The 17294-nt window shown below is 42.9% G+C and overlaps 2 protein-coding genes across 7 annotated transcripts in view; one reads left to right on the plus strand and one right to left on the minus strand.

Moving 5' to 3' along the window:
* Positions 1–15823, minus strand: part of KATNIP (katanin interacting protein) — a 59377-nt gene extending 43554 nt beyond the window's left edge. Inside the window, exons 1-9 of one of the 5 annotated variants that reach the window (XM_039560668.1) lie at positions 15738–15823; positions 15204–15331; positions 14700–14775; positions 13065–13234; positions 8393–8478; positions 6665–6802; positions 4396–4657; positions 2901–3050; positions 688–851 (exon numbers count right to left, since the gene is read on the minus strand). In XM_039560668.1, coding sequence (XP_039416602.1) covers positions 688–851; positions 2901–3050; positions 4396–4657; positions 6665–6802; positions 8393–8478; positions 13065–13234; positions 14700–14761 — 1032 coding nt within the window. In that variant the 5' untranslated portion in view covers positions 14762–14775; positions 15204–15331; positions 15738–15823. Of the gene's footprint in view, positions 1–687; positions 852–2900; positions 3051–4395; positions 4658–6664; positions 6803–8392; positions 8479–13064; positions 13235–14699; positions 14776–15203; positions 15332–15577 lie in introns of all 5 variants that reach the window. The other 4 variants (XM_039560667.1, XM_039560670.1, XM_039560666.1 and 1 more) reach the window with 4 other exon arrangements.
* Positions 15824–15838: 15 nt separating this feature from the next.
* The window catches only part of GTF3C1 (general transcription factor IIIC subunit 1), a 38225-nt gene continuing 36769 nt past the window's right edge, over positions 15839–17294 (plus strand). Inside the window, exons 1-2 of one of the 2 annotated variants that reach the window (XM_039560665.1) lie at positions 15839–16105; positions 17021–17230. In XM_039560665.1, coding sequence (XP_039416599.1) covers positions 15876–16105; positions 17021–17230 — 440 coding nt within the window. In that variant the 5' untranslated portion in view covers positions 15839–15875. The remainder of the gene's footprint in view (positions 16106–17020; positions 17231–17294) is intronic. The other variant, XM_039560664.1, reaches the window with a different exon arrangement.

Genomic DNA, 17294 nt, shown 5'->3' on the forward strand with positions numbered 1-17294 from the left:
TCTCTTAAATCCCCAAACCCCTCAATTCTATTAGCACAAAATAATGATTTAATTTTTAAATACAGAGCTATCAGTAGGCTACCTAAGAGAAAACAGAGGAAAAGTGCTGCATTCTTACAATGCTATGGGCTCTTTCTCTGACTTTACTTCACTTTTTTGTTGATTTTTGTTGATTTCCTTGCTTATGAGTTTTTAATTGTTTTTAAACATGGTTGCTGGAGGTAAGAGATGAACACACACTGGGGCAGAAAACCCTCAGTGAGATCTAGCAGTGTACAGGACAGCTCTGCTCCGAAAGCAGAGCATGCACTAACAGGGAACAGTACCCATATTAATGAGTCCTGGAGGAAGGTAGGATTCATTGGGATGGAAATCACACATTGTCTTGTTTCAGAAGCTTCCAGGATGAAAATGGCTCAAGTGGGCCTGCAGCTGTGCATTTGACTGTATAGACACATCATATGGCTGGTCTATCAGTTGCTCAGTGATCCCTGTAATCAAGAGGGAGCTGTGGGATGCCATCCTGAGGAAGCAGATTAAAGAAAACAACCCTTTGGAAGAATAACACAAATTAAATTACACTTAGGGAGCATCACCATTCATTCATACACAATCTTAATGTGTAAGAGATTGTAATTCATGGGGGTTTTGCTCCTTGATCAAACAGCTCTCTTTTTTTTGCCATACCTTTTGGGGGTTTCTGGCAACTGTCTGCCTTTGCAGATCTCCCTGCAAGAATTCATTCTCAATCTGCACTGCTTGAACCACAGCTGAAACGGAGAGGTCAGGATCCTTCTCACACACACTCTTCCTAGTTACTGAAAGGGATGTTTCTGGTCGACTTAAAGGCTCTGCCACCAAAAAAAAGGGAAGAAATACTCATTTGTTCAGGACACACAAGTATGGAACATTCCAGCATCCGAAACATCCCATTCAGTTACTGACACAGGGCTTTGCAAGCAGTCTGTAACCATCCCAAATGAGGCTGAATTCCCCCAATTTGGTTTTATGTTAAGATTCCAAGTCACATCTACTTTAGGCAACAGTTAAAACATCATCATAAGAAGAGGAAAACTGACAAATGAGGAACATAATTTTTATGCCTTTAGATTGCTGTGTTCTGATATTTAGTGGAAATGCCTTGTAATAGTCCATTGAAAACAAGTATATATAATTTAAGCACAGCAGGAATTTGTAATTGGGGTGTTCAGCTACTTTGAAGGAATCCCCAGAGTCTTCTAGCAAAACAAGGGGAGTCAGGAGTCACTATTTACCAGGCAAAATAAATGACTTTATCACTTAAGCAGTCATCACAATGCCCACACGAATCCCAATCTTCCCAAACTTCATGGAGAAATAGAAACGTCACAGCCTATAAACAGGTTTGAGAGAAAGGAAATAAAATTTAACAACAGATGATGTGAGATTGGACTAAAAGAGAAGCACAGTGGTTGTACCTGAGAGCTTTAAAAGACAAGGGAAGAGAAGAGACTGAAGTTGTACAGACATTTAGAGTGAGGGGAAATACTGAACAGGCTGAAGTGCCAGTGTGCTCTCAATGCTGCAGGAAGGAGAGCACAGTGCAAGTAACATGAAGTCCACCTTGAAAAGACAAGAAGTTAAAACTGAGTTGAGATTTGTGTGCATTCACTCTTTGCACATACACCCATGAAAACTTTCAACAAGCATCAGTCATCTCTGCAAAAAACAGGGGTAAAGATCTGCTTGTTCTTCTGTACTGTATCATCCCCCTGAAATGAAATTAATTTAGAATTTAACATGATAGTTGGACAGAAACAGTTCCAACCAGCACTATTATAACCTGAGAAAATGCTGCACACATCTCTGGGAAGTCAAAGCAACATCTGCTGCAACAGATGGTGGGTGAGGGTCTCAGAAGCTACAAAGGGGATTTATTCTGGAGCCAAAAAGAATTAACTTCTTTTCCTCTGTTTGGTTTTCTGCTGATTAAGAAACTAATATTTTGGCTTTTCAAAACCACTGGCCTTACTGCTTTCTTGGGAAACATCTGGATTCTGCTTTTCTGAAAAGAGCAGCTTGACCACAGAGTATGGTGGGTCTGAAAACTTCACCTCAGACCTTTCAAAATTCAAGCTGATCACACTTGTTCAGTTAAGGACTGCACTGAACTACAGCTGCAGTCATGACTTCAGCCCTGACATTTGGGGTTTGGTGTGTTTTGTTGGGGTTTTTCCCCAGGTAAAGACCACACCTTAGCAGTAGATTTTTAGAACAAACAGCAGTGGCTTCAAATTATGTCTCCAGCCCAGGAAAAATATTTTCCAGTATGGTCCTAGATACTGGCATATCTACCCAGCACTGCAGCCTGATCTCAGTGTTTAAGGTGTAATTCAAGTACAGTCCCAAGCAGCCACAGAGCTCTTTTGTCATGCTGTGGAAAACCGTGCCTTTATTGTGGTAGAGAACTCTGAATTTTGTATTGTTACAAATGTGCTGTGTTAAACTCTTCCACCAAACATCAACTGCTGATTGGGAGAACACACATTTCCATTAATACCACAGGGAACAGATCTCCCTGAGGGAAGTGGGAAACAGAGCAAGTACTGAACAAGGACTGAAATGGAGAGGGAAAATCTTGTGCTGTGAAAGCAGAAAGAGAAGGAAAATAGTAAAGATGTGGCAGAAGATTAAAGTATACAGGATTTTATACTTTATCACAATTTCACTGAAGTCAGAACACTCAAGGTGTTAAAAACAACAACAAAAGCACAGAAAATTCCACTTAAAAGAAAACAGGCAGGGGAGTGACAGCTAAAAAAATCACTTAATGACAGATGTGTGCTGAAATTGCATCTGAGCCAGAGAGGGAAAAAGCATGAAAACTCTCCTTATTGGCATCATATATTCTTATTTCTTACTAGAACAAATTATTTCATGTCTGTCCTGGTGCAAGAACTCAGCAGAAAGTGGCCGAGTGACTTCATTTTTCAGCATGACTGGTTTGACAGGAATGTACACCTCAGCACTGTCCTTTCTTTTGGCTGAGAGAACTCGCACTGGCTTCACTTCTGCAAGATAAAAAGGAAACAGAAATGACAAACTTTTAAGTTACATGGAAGCAGCCAGCCCAGGAAAAATTATTGGATTTTAAATGCTGAAGTTTTGCCACTTTAATTATGTTGGCATAGCTGAAGTGATGATTTCCCTCCCTTTCACTGACACTGTTCTATTGATGTAGAAGCACATATGCATGGCTGGCACTAACTCAGTGAAACAAAATAAAAATAGTATTATAATGTACCAATACATCTCATCTCTGCCAGATATTTACCTGCATTACTGTCAAGAAAAGCAAAAATAAAACAGAAGTCCTGAATCACTCGTTAATACAGTTATACCAAAGTAAATTCTTAAAATACAGACTCAAATGCTGTCTTGTTTAGAAGTTTCAAAGGGGGAGAGGGTTGCTTAGAATAGTTCATATAAGTACTTCTTCACTTTTTGATCTGAGAATTATTAATGCCTCTGTTGCTTCCATCACACCTTTGAAATTTCCCTCTGGACAAAAAGTGATGCACTCTCCCAGAGATCTTGCTCTCACTGCAGCTCCATCCCTTGTTCCTGTCTCTTCTTCTGCCCTTCTCCCCATTCACACTCCACTCACATCTATGATAATGAAAGGAACACTCCTCTATTTAATTTATTCAAAGATTGTTCCTCTTAATTTATGCAATTAACTATGGATTAGGAAAAGAAAAAAAAAAGAAGTAAAATAAACAAAACCAAAAAACCAAAACCAATTACTGTACCTGAAATGAGCAGGGAGGGAATTTTGAGAACTATTGAAGGTAGTTCTAGGTCTGGTTTCTGCCTGAACTCTCCACCCTTTGTTAAAACATCTTTGAGACCTAATGACTGGTTGTGGGTTTGGACACTGAGGTCTCCAAAGGAGACAAAAAGAGATAAAAAGAGACAAAAAGAAGGGGCTCATGTCAATTACAGCCCACACTGTGACAAGTATCCAGCACCCTGGATGTGAAATAAAGTCGAGACTGGGAAGATTTGGCTTCCTGAATTAGTGCAAAAACGGTTCAAAAATATATTTTAAAACATGATAATTTCTTGAGAAATATCACAGACAGTCTGAGACAATCTTAGTTCCAGTGTCCAGACATGGTGATGCAGGTGCATTAACCAGTGCTGTGTCTTTGGCTTTGCAAAAAAAATTTTTATGAAGTACAAGACGATGCAAGTCTCCCAAATGAGGAGATCAAAACAACAGGTTTGCTGAAGAGCATGAGAACTTAGGAGGGTATGGAGTAACTCCTAATGATCAACCAGCTATTCCCTTAAAAAATTCCCTCAAGGAATTGTTATTGTAGCACTGTAGTAGTGTGAAAGACACAGACTCACTGCTTTGATCCTGGTTGAACTCCAGCACAGTCAAGGCACCAGAATCAAGGCCAGAGCATCTCCCAGCATCCTGATGTTCAGAACCTTCCTTCTGCAGTGCCCCACTGCTATCCAGCTGAAGGCCTTCAAAGCCTGTAATTGCTTCCTCGGTGGGAGATGGCTCTGAAAACACATCCTCTTCAACAGAGTCATAATCATCACTAAGGGAGTCTTCTTCCATCCTTTCCTCTTCCATACTGCACTGCAAGCTGCTTCTCAATTCCTGGTACAATATAAACACATCTGTCAGAAAAGCTCAAACTTGTATTTTAAAATAAACCAGAGTGGCTGCCTCTTCCTCCCCAGGAGAAAGAAAACTCTTCTCATGAACTCGGAGCTGTAATGCAGCTAAAAACATTCACATTCCTGTGTTACGTCTTGGCTCCTTTGATGAGGGCTTGTAAAGAAAAATCATCCCACAACTCCTGTGCTCCTTCTCATCAGTATCCAGCAGGAACATTCTGTAGACCAAGGAGTTTTTATGTGCAAAACCAATTTTTAGGAGTAAGTTACAAAAAGCAAGTAAGGGGGAGAGCAAAGGCATATATTTGTGCAGTCTCACAGTTGTGCCTTGCTATTTGAAGAGTAGCTGCAATCCAGAATTTCCAAATGCCTTCACAAGACTGTCAAGCTCATGTAGCAGCAACTCCTTTTTAAGCACTTGAAAGATGATAATAGTCCTGCCTTGTACACATCTGTACTTCAAAAACCAGTAGAAAAAGAGTTGGGGTCAAATGGGCTAAGCTCCCAGTTTGCATGGAGTTTTTTGAAATGGACACACTGTAACAGGATTTTATGCAAAAAATAACCTATTTTGAAATTGACTGTGGAAAAAACTGCCCTGCCTCTCTCATCATGCACCACAAACAGCACAGATGATGCTGGAGAGCTGTGTGCTTTTATGAATGCAAAAGGAAAAGACTTTGCATCTCTTAAATGCTTTTTTTCCCCCCCTGCTTTGTTGGTATTAAGAGTTTTGAGATAAATATAGGTAAGCAAACTGTATAAAATGAAAACCTGAAGCTAACTTAGGTACAAATGAACTGTGACAGTGTATATTCAGTTTGCAATGAAAGCTTCAAGCTGCTACAGATTACACTTGTTAGGAAATCCATGTTGACAGAAATATATTACAAAGAGCAGACAAAGTCAGGTTCAAAAGAGGGTTTATAAGCAACCTGAGCCTTGATATCGAGCATGTCTTTATGACAGTCAAAACTAATATTTCCAGCTCTTTGACAGGAAATTGTACAAGCTTTCTTTTCATTTGAAACCTCTGCATCTGCATTGTAACAAGACACTAAAAAAACCACATTACAGCCTCAGCAAAATCAAAATTATTTCTATCTTGACGAAAAGGAAAAGTGGGGGGTTGTTTTGAAATTATTGGCTTACTATTAAAAACACATAAAAGATATAAATATCCATCAGTGTAAACAAGTTACCAGTTTGTAGAGCAAAAAATAATCATCAATTCAAGAGCAATATAGGAACGAGAGAAAGATGCAGCTAGGAAAATATGCTTGGGAATTTTGTCTGATATCAGTGGTAAGATCTGTAAACAGTTTCATATATAGATGCTACTCCACTACCCAGAAAAGCTTTATTTATGTCGTTAATTAGTTAGGCAGAAAAACATTCATGAATTTTTGTTCATTATTTGTTTTCTTTCACATTTGTGAAGTGTGCTAGAACAAACTGCAATTAGTGATCAAATGGAAGGCTGCACAGTCAATATAACAACAATCCTTGATGCAAAGCAACTGCATTGATTATAACATTTTCAAAACTTTAGTCTGATTTTTGTTAGGTAAAACAATGACATGCAACAATTTTAGCATCATTATTTAAAGACTAACCTAAAGGGACAAAAAGCTGTTGTTTCAGCTTTCTCTAACCTGACACCCAGGAGTGATGTTCACCTGGACAACCATTAAGTGAACTGAAACAGGCTCCTTGCAGGAAATACCTAGATTCAACCTAACAGAGACAATATTCTACCTCCTAAAAATAAGGTTTAACATTTTGTAGTGTTGCTGACTGAGATTTGATTTTCCAAGAAGCTTTACTTTTTATTTTTTCCCTTTTTTTGTCACATCTCATCAAAGCAAAATTCTCTAATGAAGACACCACTACATACTGGGTTTGGATGCTCCAGCTGAGGCTGATAGCTGGGTTCACATTTCAAACAATACTGCCATGAACAACAGAAGGCAACTGCCAATTGTACCTGGGAGAGAGGAGCATCACCATCATCACTGCTGCTCTGCACACTCAAGCTTTCATAAGGTTCAAAATCGTCAGAGTACTCCAGAGATGGTTTAATGTAGAGTTTATCCCCCCTTTCTGTTTTGATCGCCACAGTTTTCTGTCAACAGAAACATTCAAAGGAATCAGATTTCTGCTGCATATCAGTGGTACAAAAGGAGTAACCATCACACTATATAACAATTCCATGATCAAGAACTGCTTTTCCCCTCTGTTCCAGAGGTTTCTGTCCTCCCTGAGCTCACCTTTGGGCCCTTGAGGTATGGTTTAACAGCCCTGGTCAAACTCCCCACCTGCTGCTGCTGCTGTGCCCAGAGTGGGCAGTGATATTAAACCTTGCTCTCTGTTGTTCATACACTCCTCTAGCATTTTCTAAGTGCCAGGGGCAGAGATGTCCCAGAGAGAATATCCTAAGACAACTTGGGTGAATTCTTTCAGTAAGTCTATCTTTCCCCCTCGCAGCATCCCTTAGCACAGCCCAAGTTTGACAGGTTTGGCCAGGAATTGCTGGGTCCTCTCGTTATCCAAAAAAATCCACATGGAAAATCACTGGCAAAGGAAACTGCTATTGAGGCACGACCTCCTTCTCAGTCTTGTGGTTGCACTTTTCCTTAGCTTAATAATTCCAGTTGTTCATTAGGACACGATAATTCCTATCCTCCCATCCACCTGGACAAAAGACTTAAGGAATCATCCTAAGCTAGGCCCAAGTAGCAACCACGTTTTAGTACAGAGCCACACATCTGGCAAATTTAGCAAAGAAGTCCTGACAGGCCATAATGTAAGCAGAGATCTACTGGGAGAAACAGCAGCTGAGAAAATGAACTCAGCTAAGCAGTAAAGGTGGTAAATAGAGTAATGCAGCCTTAAAGCTTCAATGTGCAGTATTTTCTGAAAGAAAAGAAAACCTGCCTAGCAGAAACACTTGATCCACACTGGCACAGACCTCTGATCCAATCACTCAAGCACAGACTGGACATCCAGCCAGGCCAATGGCTAATCAAGTAATTACTTAGGTGACATGTCTCCATTGTTCTGAATTCACATTTATTCTTTTAATTAAGTCCTTGACAGGTTAACTCAGATCCTTCTTTAGGCCAAAAGAAAATGGGTTTCTCTTCTAATGGTTTCTCTGGTGAAGCAACAACTATGTAGCTGATGGCTCCAAATTTCTTATAGATAGGATATTTTTATTACCTAGATGCATTTCCCTCTCTTATGATCTACAAGAATTTATCACAAATTACAACTCAAATTATGCAAATTACATTTCTTTGTCCCTCAATCCTGTTGCAGGGTGGAGAACAGCAGTAACAGCCAGGGATGTCTCTCCAAAATGAGTTTCTCCATCCTTTGCACTAGATAAATTCCTTAGGGTGCCATCAGAGATATCCAGCAGCAGCTACTCTGCTGGAGGACACATTGAGCCAATCATGTCCAGGCTACAAAAGTTTCTGTGATGAATGTCACTGAAACCAAACCCTTTCAATGAGATTTGCCTCTTTAGGCTTCCAAGCAGACAAAAATCTGGGCAGGGTAGCATTTCATGTTGTCAGTGTCCAGACCAAGCCACTCAGTCTCTATGAGAGTCCCAGCTGCCCACTCTGTTCCGCTTGCAACCAATTTCCCCTAAAGTTATTTTCAACCTAAGAATTAGTTCAAAGCCCCATTTCTTCCACCTGCCCCATACCTGAAGCCAATTCCTGCGTTGTATCTTGCCTGGGGCAGTCTGAGTGCTGTGTTCTGGCAGCCCACTCTCTTCTAGCTGGGCTGCTTCTTCACCAGGGGCACACAAGAATTAGAAGACAGGAGACAGAAAGCAGAAACACGGTATTAGACAATAAACGTACACCTTACTTCGTGGGTTTGTGGGTTTTTGTTTTCCCCCCCAACTGAGGACAGAAGAGTGAATCTGACACGTGAATGGAATCAACAACTGCAAAGACATCCAACATCAGATCCTGGCCAGTTCTAGCAGCAGGAGTTTTGAACCTCTTCAGGGGCAGTTATCATCAAGTGTTTTTAAGAGAATAAATTCTTTTAAGATACAATAGCTTAACAGTAGGGGAAGCCCCACCTTTTTTGCTATGAAAATACAGAAATACATTCTAGAACAGGGGTGCACACCATCCTGACCCCCAGCTGGGTAGAAAGTAACCTCTCCTAGGAAGCCAACTGAGCCCAGAACCCAACTACCAAAGGCAGACTGACAGACGGGGTTCTGGTGAACAACAGGTGATATGCTGGGTTTACAAAGGAATTGTGTGTATCTATTCTCAAAATTAAGGAAACATAAGGTATTAGCAGATTAAACAGAATCTATTAGATATTTAACATACTGTGCAGAGGATTCTTAATGTATAAGCCATAAATTAAGGACAAACAACCATTAGCCTTCATTTCTAAGGCAAGGAAGAGTTAGTTCAGGGACTTCTGCAAAAAATCTCTGTATGGTCAAGGAGAACTAAGGGTCCCTGTGCTGGAAATGGCCCCAACTTAGAGTGGAACAATGGATTTTGAGAAGATGCTTTGACTGAGAGAGACAAACAAACTTGCAGGTCACATCAGCGTCCTCAATGGAACAAGGGCAACATCAACGCTCTCAGTAGCATCCTAAATAAAGGCATCTCATTTCCTATGGCCAAGACAGATTTACAGCTTCCATTTCTTCTCAGTGGAGAAAAACAGCTGATGCAAAACCTTTTTTCTTTAAGCCATAATTTAATGGTCACCCTAAGGCTGCAGGAACTGGCACTACCAATAAAAGACGCAATTGTCCTACAAAGGTCATAGAATCACAGAAAGATTTAATTTGGAAGGAACCTCTGGGGTCACCAAGTCCAGCTTTCCACTCAAAGCAGGGCTTACTTCAGAATTAAATCAGGTTGCTCATTACAGCTCTCAATACCACATTTTCTTCTTTGGGGGTTGGACAACCCTCCATGCACCTGTGCAGTGACCTGTTCAGAGAATTGATATGACAAGTTTTAACTGTGGGAAAACATCAAAGATTCCTTTTAGTTGTAGGCCCTTGGGCAATCTGGTTCACCAGGAAACTGCATAAAAGCTGGTCCAAGCAGCCAGGAGGGAACAGCCCTGGGGTAGGACCATCCTGGGGGAACAGTGTTTGCTTATGTCCATTTGGAGTGATCACAACATTACAGAGCAGCAACAGGATGTCGTTGTATTGCTCCAGCACAAAGTATCTCTCTGTCTCATAGGCCCAAAACAGGACTAAACACAGAGGGGAAAAGGAAAGGACTGCTCCAAGGAAGAGAAACAGCCCTTCCAACTAGGGCTCCTGCTACTCCAGTAGGCTGTTCCCAAGTAACACCAGAAATCCTTTGAGTCGTTAGCATTGGGGCTGATTGCTACAGGCTCTTCTGGCACTGAGAGTGAACTGTCTTGAGCTTACACTGTGAGAAGCATGGCTGGACTCAGTCAGTGCTTTGGGAGAGAACTGGAAGCACCTTTCCCTTCCACTCTCTGAGAATCCATCTCTGCAAAGCAACTGCCCAGAAGTCCCTCGTGTGCTGCAGATGTAAGCAGGAAAGGGGGAGATGGCAGGACTCATGCTACCACTGCTGAGTGCTTCATCCTCAGAATTGCTTGAGTGTCTGAAGAGACTCTAAAAGTCAGGGGTGACAGGACAAGGGGGAATGGCTTCACACTGACAGAGAGTAGACATTAGAAAAAAACTGTTCCCTGTGAGGGTGATGAGGCCCTGGCACAGGGTGCCCAGAGAAGCTGTGGCTGCCCCATCCCTGGATGTGTCCAAGGCCAGGTTGGACAGGGCTTGGAGCAACCTGGGATGGTGGAACATGTCCCTGCCCATGGCAGGGGATAGAGCAAGATGAGCTTTAAGGTCCTCCCCAATTCCACAATTCCATTACTCTACTTAGTGATGGATTCATGTGACCAGGTCTCACTAAGCCAGGAAAAATGGTAATTCAAATCCCAGGCAGAGGCTGATACAGCTGACCGAGTCATCTGTGCAACCAACATTACTTTGGAACAAAAATATCCTTCCCATGGGATGGATGGGATGTGAATACCAACCAGTACCCATTTGGGCACACAGAACAGGTCCACCAGTGTCATTCCCTCAGAGACTTGAGCTGTCAGTGTCTATTTGAGTAGGGAAGGACTGAGAAATACATCCTCAAAATATTAGTCCTAATCCAAGGAGAGCCCACACTACCCTCAAACCACATATTTGTGACCACACAGACATTGACTGGAACAACAAACATAGCTGTGAAACTAGGTGTGGGTTATAGACCCAAAGAAATGACAGCACACCTAGAGCCCAGCTTCACTACCCCACAACCCATCATTTACTTTAATTCATTACCAATCCTAAGCATAGAAACTTTATCAATCACTATTATCAGTAATTACTCCTAGGGAACACAAAGAAAATAGTCCTGACAAATAGATTTATGATGACACTTTCAGGAACCAGAAAGAGGGATTTATGCCCATTCTGGATTATTAAGTATCACCCACTCCTAATCTTTCAATGAAGACTAATCCTATAGAGGGATGCTTTATAACTCTCAGGGGAGATGGATAGGGAAGAAAACTCAGTGCTGTATCTCAGCTAGGAATCATTTCTGTAAGTAAAATCATTTTCAATCATTGAGAAGAAATGTCTAGAAATGAAAGAGACCACAGAATTGCTAAGGTAGAACCCCCAGGCAAGAAGCTCATACAGACCAGCAGTGACTCCCATTCTGGACTCCAGCAGCAAAACCAAATGGAAGAGGAAAAATGACAGGATGTTGGTTCAGTTGGTATCTTTCACTGCAGCTTCATGTGTTTAAAACAACACCACTGGAGAGTTAAGAAACAGCAAAACACTGAGTAATCTTCTGCAGAGATGGTGCTACAGTCTCTAATTGATGGAGTTGAGGAAAGGAACAGAGACTGCAACTGAAGTCTTTAGAGATTCACAAGATATGTATCCTACTCTGACTGAACCAAAAGGCATTAAGGGACCATAAAAATAAAGAATTTTCGTTAAGCTTAGACATAATCTAAGATCTTTAAGATGAAATTTCTCTTGACAGAGTTCCACTAGAGCTGCTGCCACAATATCCCTTCACAATTTTTGGAGCAAAAAGTCCAAGACGTTGATTTACACCCTCTTTAGCTACCTGAAGGTTTATCAGCCCTGTGTGACAGAGCACCCAATTTCCACCATTTCCCAGAACTGAAGAACATGAACATTTTTGCATCATTACACACAAGGTTTCATTTTCACAGAGAACAGTGGAACCAGGTGACAAGCTGATTCCTCATCACCATCCCATACAACCTGCAGGAAATTATACAGCAGACAGCTAAGCTGAACACACCCCAGCCTGGAAACGAGTAGTGTGTGCCCAGTGTAGCAGGAAAACAAATTAAAGAGATTAAGTTAGAGCCACGTTTGGAACAGTTATTAAAGGAAAAGCTAGTTTCCAGTATTGTTGAGATTAATGAACTTTCAATCAATGAATTATCATACTAGGTAACTTTTTTAACTCTTTGTCTTCATTTTTAGGTGAAAATGAAGCTTAAGCAGGTTATCACATATTAAAAAACACTCTGAGATAGGTTGCAGCAAGTGTGAACATAACTGACTAAGGCTGATAAACTGCTTTACACAGGGATTCAGTAAAATCAACTTTCTTTTCATTATGCTAAATAGATTAGAAGGCCAGTAAGCTCATGCTTTATACTTTCATGCATGCAAAATTATTCCTGTCACTGCACTGCTCTCAATGACAGACTTAAATTAGAAACAAAATACCCATTTTTCCATAAAGCCAGCTAATCACTAGGAAAAAACGGTCTATTTTCTTTACTTCAAATATTTAAATAAAGATTAGCTGTCTTTTTAAGACAACTATTATAGCTTAAATGTAATTTATGAGCTTAATGAAGCTATTACTGGATATAATTTGATTACTGCCTATGTCATCAGATGTCATTTGTCCTCAGGACACCAGACTTGGATAACACTGAAGTCCATCAGATCTTAAATCCTCTTAATAGTGTTACGTGTCAAAGGTATATCATTATTTTCCACTGACAATTTATATACATTTCTAATCTTCTACTTTTAGTTAGAGCTGTTTAAATAATGAAGAGGCAGGAAAGTTAAATGTTGGAATTAATGACGGATCAAGTGAAACATTGATAGGGTGTTGCAGAGACCATTCCTTACACACAACCAGCTTAAGCACTCCGGTTTCCAGGGAATTTCATCCCACCAAGCCCCAGTGGTGCTGCCCCTGGATCACAGCCTGGCCAGTGACCTCCCTGAGTGAGTTCCAGCTCTGGTGCAGCCTCTGCCCGGCTCCCATGGCACTCACCCTCTGTCCTGGTGGGTTTGGGCCTGTTTTTCAGGAAGCTGTGTGGGGTGATTTTCCTGCGGTACTTCCTCAGCTCTGAGTTAGCTCCATTCACATACAGAGAAAATCCTTTTTCCAACTGCTCCAGTTTAATTTGCACGGGATCTTTTTTTTTTAACCGTTCCTGCAGCCTGAAGGAGAAAGGACAATAATTCATCCCTGCACAGCGTGTGCACAGATGGTCTGATCAGCAATAAATACAACAACACACCATGTCACTAACCTGAAAAATATGTTCCCAGTTCAAGTAACCCTTTCAGAATACACCTTCCAGGGTCTGTTCCTGTTCTGCAATGTGTGTATGAGCACCCACACACTGTGGCAGATTAACTTTGACCAGGCTTTTCCTTTCTGAGATTTTTTTCCATGTTATTTCTTATTTCACATTATTTTCTCCATTTGGTATTTTACACATTTAACCTTTCTTCTTAAGAATTTTAAGGAATTTCACTTAGAATTTCAAAAAGCTTAAAAATTGTTGAACTCTTTTCAAGAATAAAAAATGATTATTTGTGTTTTGAAACTGGAGGTAGAAAGCCTCCAGCCAATACCAGAAAACTAAAGGCTGGTTAAAATATCAAAATAATGTCCTTCCATGGGCTCAGCTTCAGTGAAACAGCTCCTCTCCCTCTTCCAACTCTCATCTTCTCTCCTTTCACCATGGGTTATACCCAGTCCATGCTAATTCCTTTGGACAGGTGACATGGAGGCCAGGAGGTCGGCATCACGTGGGTGACAATTTGTGCATTCCCCTGCACCACCTGGTTTCCCTCTGACTCCAGCATGGATCAATCCACAAGCCAATGTCCCCCACGTGTCTGACACAAATCACCTTTTCCCAAGAGAATGTCCCCAGCAGTCAGGATTAGAGCTATGATATCAAGGATGCAAGCTGGTTTAACCATTAAATAAACTGGCTTTATCCCTTTCCAAAACTGCTTTAGGATACTATACAGAAAAGAAACCTGTGGTCGCAAAAATTGGCTGGTCTTTTAACATAATTGTGGCCTTCAAGGTCTTTTTACCAAACCAGTTTGTTATAGAATTTGATTAGAAACCTTATGGCTTGTGGTAAAGGAAGGAATCCAGCAAGAAAGTTCTGTAGACTCCTCCAAATTAAGCTACAAAGTTCATCTGTCCAGGCTATAGCAACAGGAACACATGAACAAAGAGGAAAAAAATGTTTGAAACTTGTCTGAAAGACACTGGAGTTTTAAAGGCAACCTGGATTGTCCTTATTTCCCACTTTTCTGTACTTCTGACAACATAACAACTGTGCCTCATAACTACGTCCTCACACAGCACAAGCTGCCAGTTACTTCTGAATCTACAAGCTCTTGCTCTATAAACAAAAATCTTCCCTGTCGGCCGTGGAAAAAGTAACTATTTTATTAATAAATGTATTTATATTTCAAATGCTGAAGAAACATTGTGATCTCCTTTGGAAATAAGAATTTTTAGCAAACAAAGGGAAAAAGAGAGAAACACCTGAATGTTTTAAGGCACAGCAAGTCAGACTTTGCATCACAGCTGCTGATATTTGATACAGTACAGCAAATATTTCACACCCAAAGTGGTAACAAATGCAAATCTTACCGGTTTCTCTGCTGAAGGGATATTAAATATTCGTCATGTTTTTCATCAAAGTCAGTCACCATGTCTTAACATAAACCTGAAATGAGAATATAATGGTCACACTGAATGATTTATATGGAGTACCACTGGTTTTGCACCCTCAATAGATGAGGAGGCTATAAACTGAAAAACATTCCTGCTTCAACCACGCATAAAGCTGTCAGGCCTGTAAATAAAGCTCCTGAAGAACAGAGGGAACAGTGGTTGTTTTACTTATTTTTCAGAACCCTTCACAATCTACTGAAAAACCAAAAAACACTGAAAGTGGAAGGCATATGCTATAACAAGTTTATAATCCCAGACCTGGCAAGCAAGACAACCCTGGGGCACAGCTGAAGGGCTGTGCCCAAAGCCCAGCTGTGGAAGGAATTCTCTGAGCTGCTACTACTCGTTAGGTCAGTTTATCCTACAGCGTATTCACTGCAGAGGCCGTATATCTATAAAGTGTTTAATTAAAGATTTTACCTGGCTTGCCATTCAGGAAACCTGAGTTTTTCCAGCAATCCTCGCCAAGCCGCAGCTGCTAAGTTGTGCGGGGGTGCGCTCTACATTCTCAGAAGTTTAAATGTGCCACCAGCCCGTTTCGCTGAGCTCTGTACCAAAGAGAGAACCCCGTGTTTTGTGTCTTACCGACCGCGGGGCAGCTCTGCCAGAGCCCGGCCCCGGCCCGAGGCACGGGGGGAGCGCGGAGGAGCCGCGGGCACAGCCCCAGGCCGGACACGGAGCCGGGACAGAGGCCCCACATGGACACGGACCCCGCAGAGAACCCCCGGACAGAGCCCCCAGCGGACAATGACCCCCCGACAGAGCCCCCAGATGGAGTCGGGATGGACACTGACCCCCGACAGAGCTCCCGGACGAACAGGGACCCGGGACACAGCCCCCGGGCAGAGCTCCCGGACGGATACGGACCAGGGAGAGAGACCCCGGACGGACGGAGATCCCGGAGCAGAGTCCCCGGACACGGACCCCGGACACGGCCCCCGGGCAGACACTGACCCAGGACGCGGCCCCGGGCAGACACAACCCCCGGCGGCGCGGCACGGGCCGGGCCTGTTGCTCGGTCTCCCTGGCGACGGTCGCGCCGCCGCCGCCGTCAGTTCCTGCGCGCCGCGGGCCCGGAAGCGGCGGCGGGGGATGGAGGCGATGGAGCCGCTGTGGGCGCTGCTGGACGAGGTGGCCCTGGAGGGGCTGGACGGCATCACCGTGGCCGCGCTCTGGCACCGCCTGGCCGCCCGCTCGCCGCCCTTCCCGCTGCCGCTGGAGCCCGACACGCAGCAGCTGCTCTGGGCCGCGCTCAGCGCGCAGCCCGACGTGCGCTTCTACCTCCTGCCCCGGCCGCGCCCGCCGCTCCGCCTGCACGACCGGTGAGGGCAGCGACCGGGGGCGACACAGGCCCCTGTCCGCCGGGGAACCCGGGCCTGGTTGCTGGGCGAAACATGGGCTTGGTCGCCGGGCTAAACCCGGGCTCACTGCCGGCTAAACCCGGGCTCACTGCCGGCTAAACCCGGACTCACTGCCGGCTAAACCCGGGCTCACTGCCGGCTAAACCCGGACTCACTGCCGGCTAAACCCGGACTCACTGCCGGCTAAACCCGGCCCGGTTGCCGGGCTGCCCCTTCTCGCCCCGGCTTTTCTGCAGCAGCACTTTGGTGGCCGGTGGCAGCAGGCAGGGCCGAGGGTGGCTCTGAGCTGCTGTTTAGATATTATAAAAAGAATTTTCACTGTTCAGGGGGTCAGGCATTGGAATAGGCTGCCCAGGGAGGTGGTGGAGGCACCATGCATGGAGGGCTTTAAGACCTGGCGCTGGGTGATGGGGTTTAGGGGTCACAGTGGTAGTGCTGGTGGATAGCTGGATAATCTTAAAAGTCCCTTCCAATTTTGATGATTCTATGATTTAGGAGAATTTTTTGAGTCCTGACTTGATTTCCGTTCAAATGACTGCTTTCTGCTTAGGTACAGGCAGAGTTTATATGTCCTGGTTCAGCAGGGTGGACGTACCTGTGAACTACATGTTTCTCGTATTCCCACTACTTTTCTTACTCTCATATGCTTGACCTTTCAAAGATTAAATAATGCATTTGCTTCCTTTTGTCTCCTGCATGCTGAAAAGGTTTGGTCATGCTTGAGGAGTGCAGCTCTGCTCTTCGTGTTTTTCCAGTTTGGAGGTTTCAAAGGAGCTTCATTCTTCCAAGATACTTCTTAGAGGTATCAGCATTGTTTGTGACAATCTTGTATTTCTTCTTGCTTGGTTAAATGTTGGCTTTTTGCTTTTATTTCAGATATGAAGAAATAGACCTTGAAACAGGAATATTGGAATCCAAAAGAGATCCTGTTTCTTCAGATGATATTTATCCTGTCCACATGATTTTGGATAACAAAGATGGCATACAAGGTTCCTGCCAATATTTTAAAGAGAGAGTAGATATCACTGATCAAATAAGGAAGAAAGATTTGCAGCCTTGTTATACTTACAAAGAAGCTGTTGAAAAGTGAGTGAAATCCTTATATCTGGCATTAAAATATTTCTAAGTTTTGAAATTTAGTCCTTGCTCA

The sequence above is a fragment of the Corvus cornix genome, chromosome 14, assembly GCF_000738735.6.
Source record: "Corvus cornix cornix isolate S_Up_H32 chromosome 14, ASM73873v5, whole genome shotgun sequence".
In the NCBI taxonomy this organism is placed as follows: domain Eukaryota; kingdom Metazoa; phylum Chordata; class Aves; order Passeriformes; family Corvidae; genus Corvus; species Corvus cornix.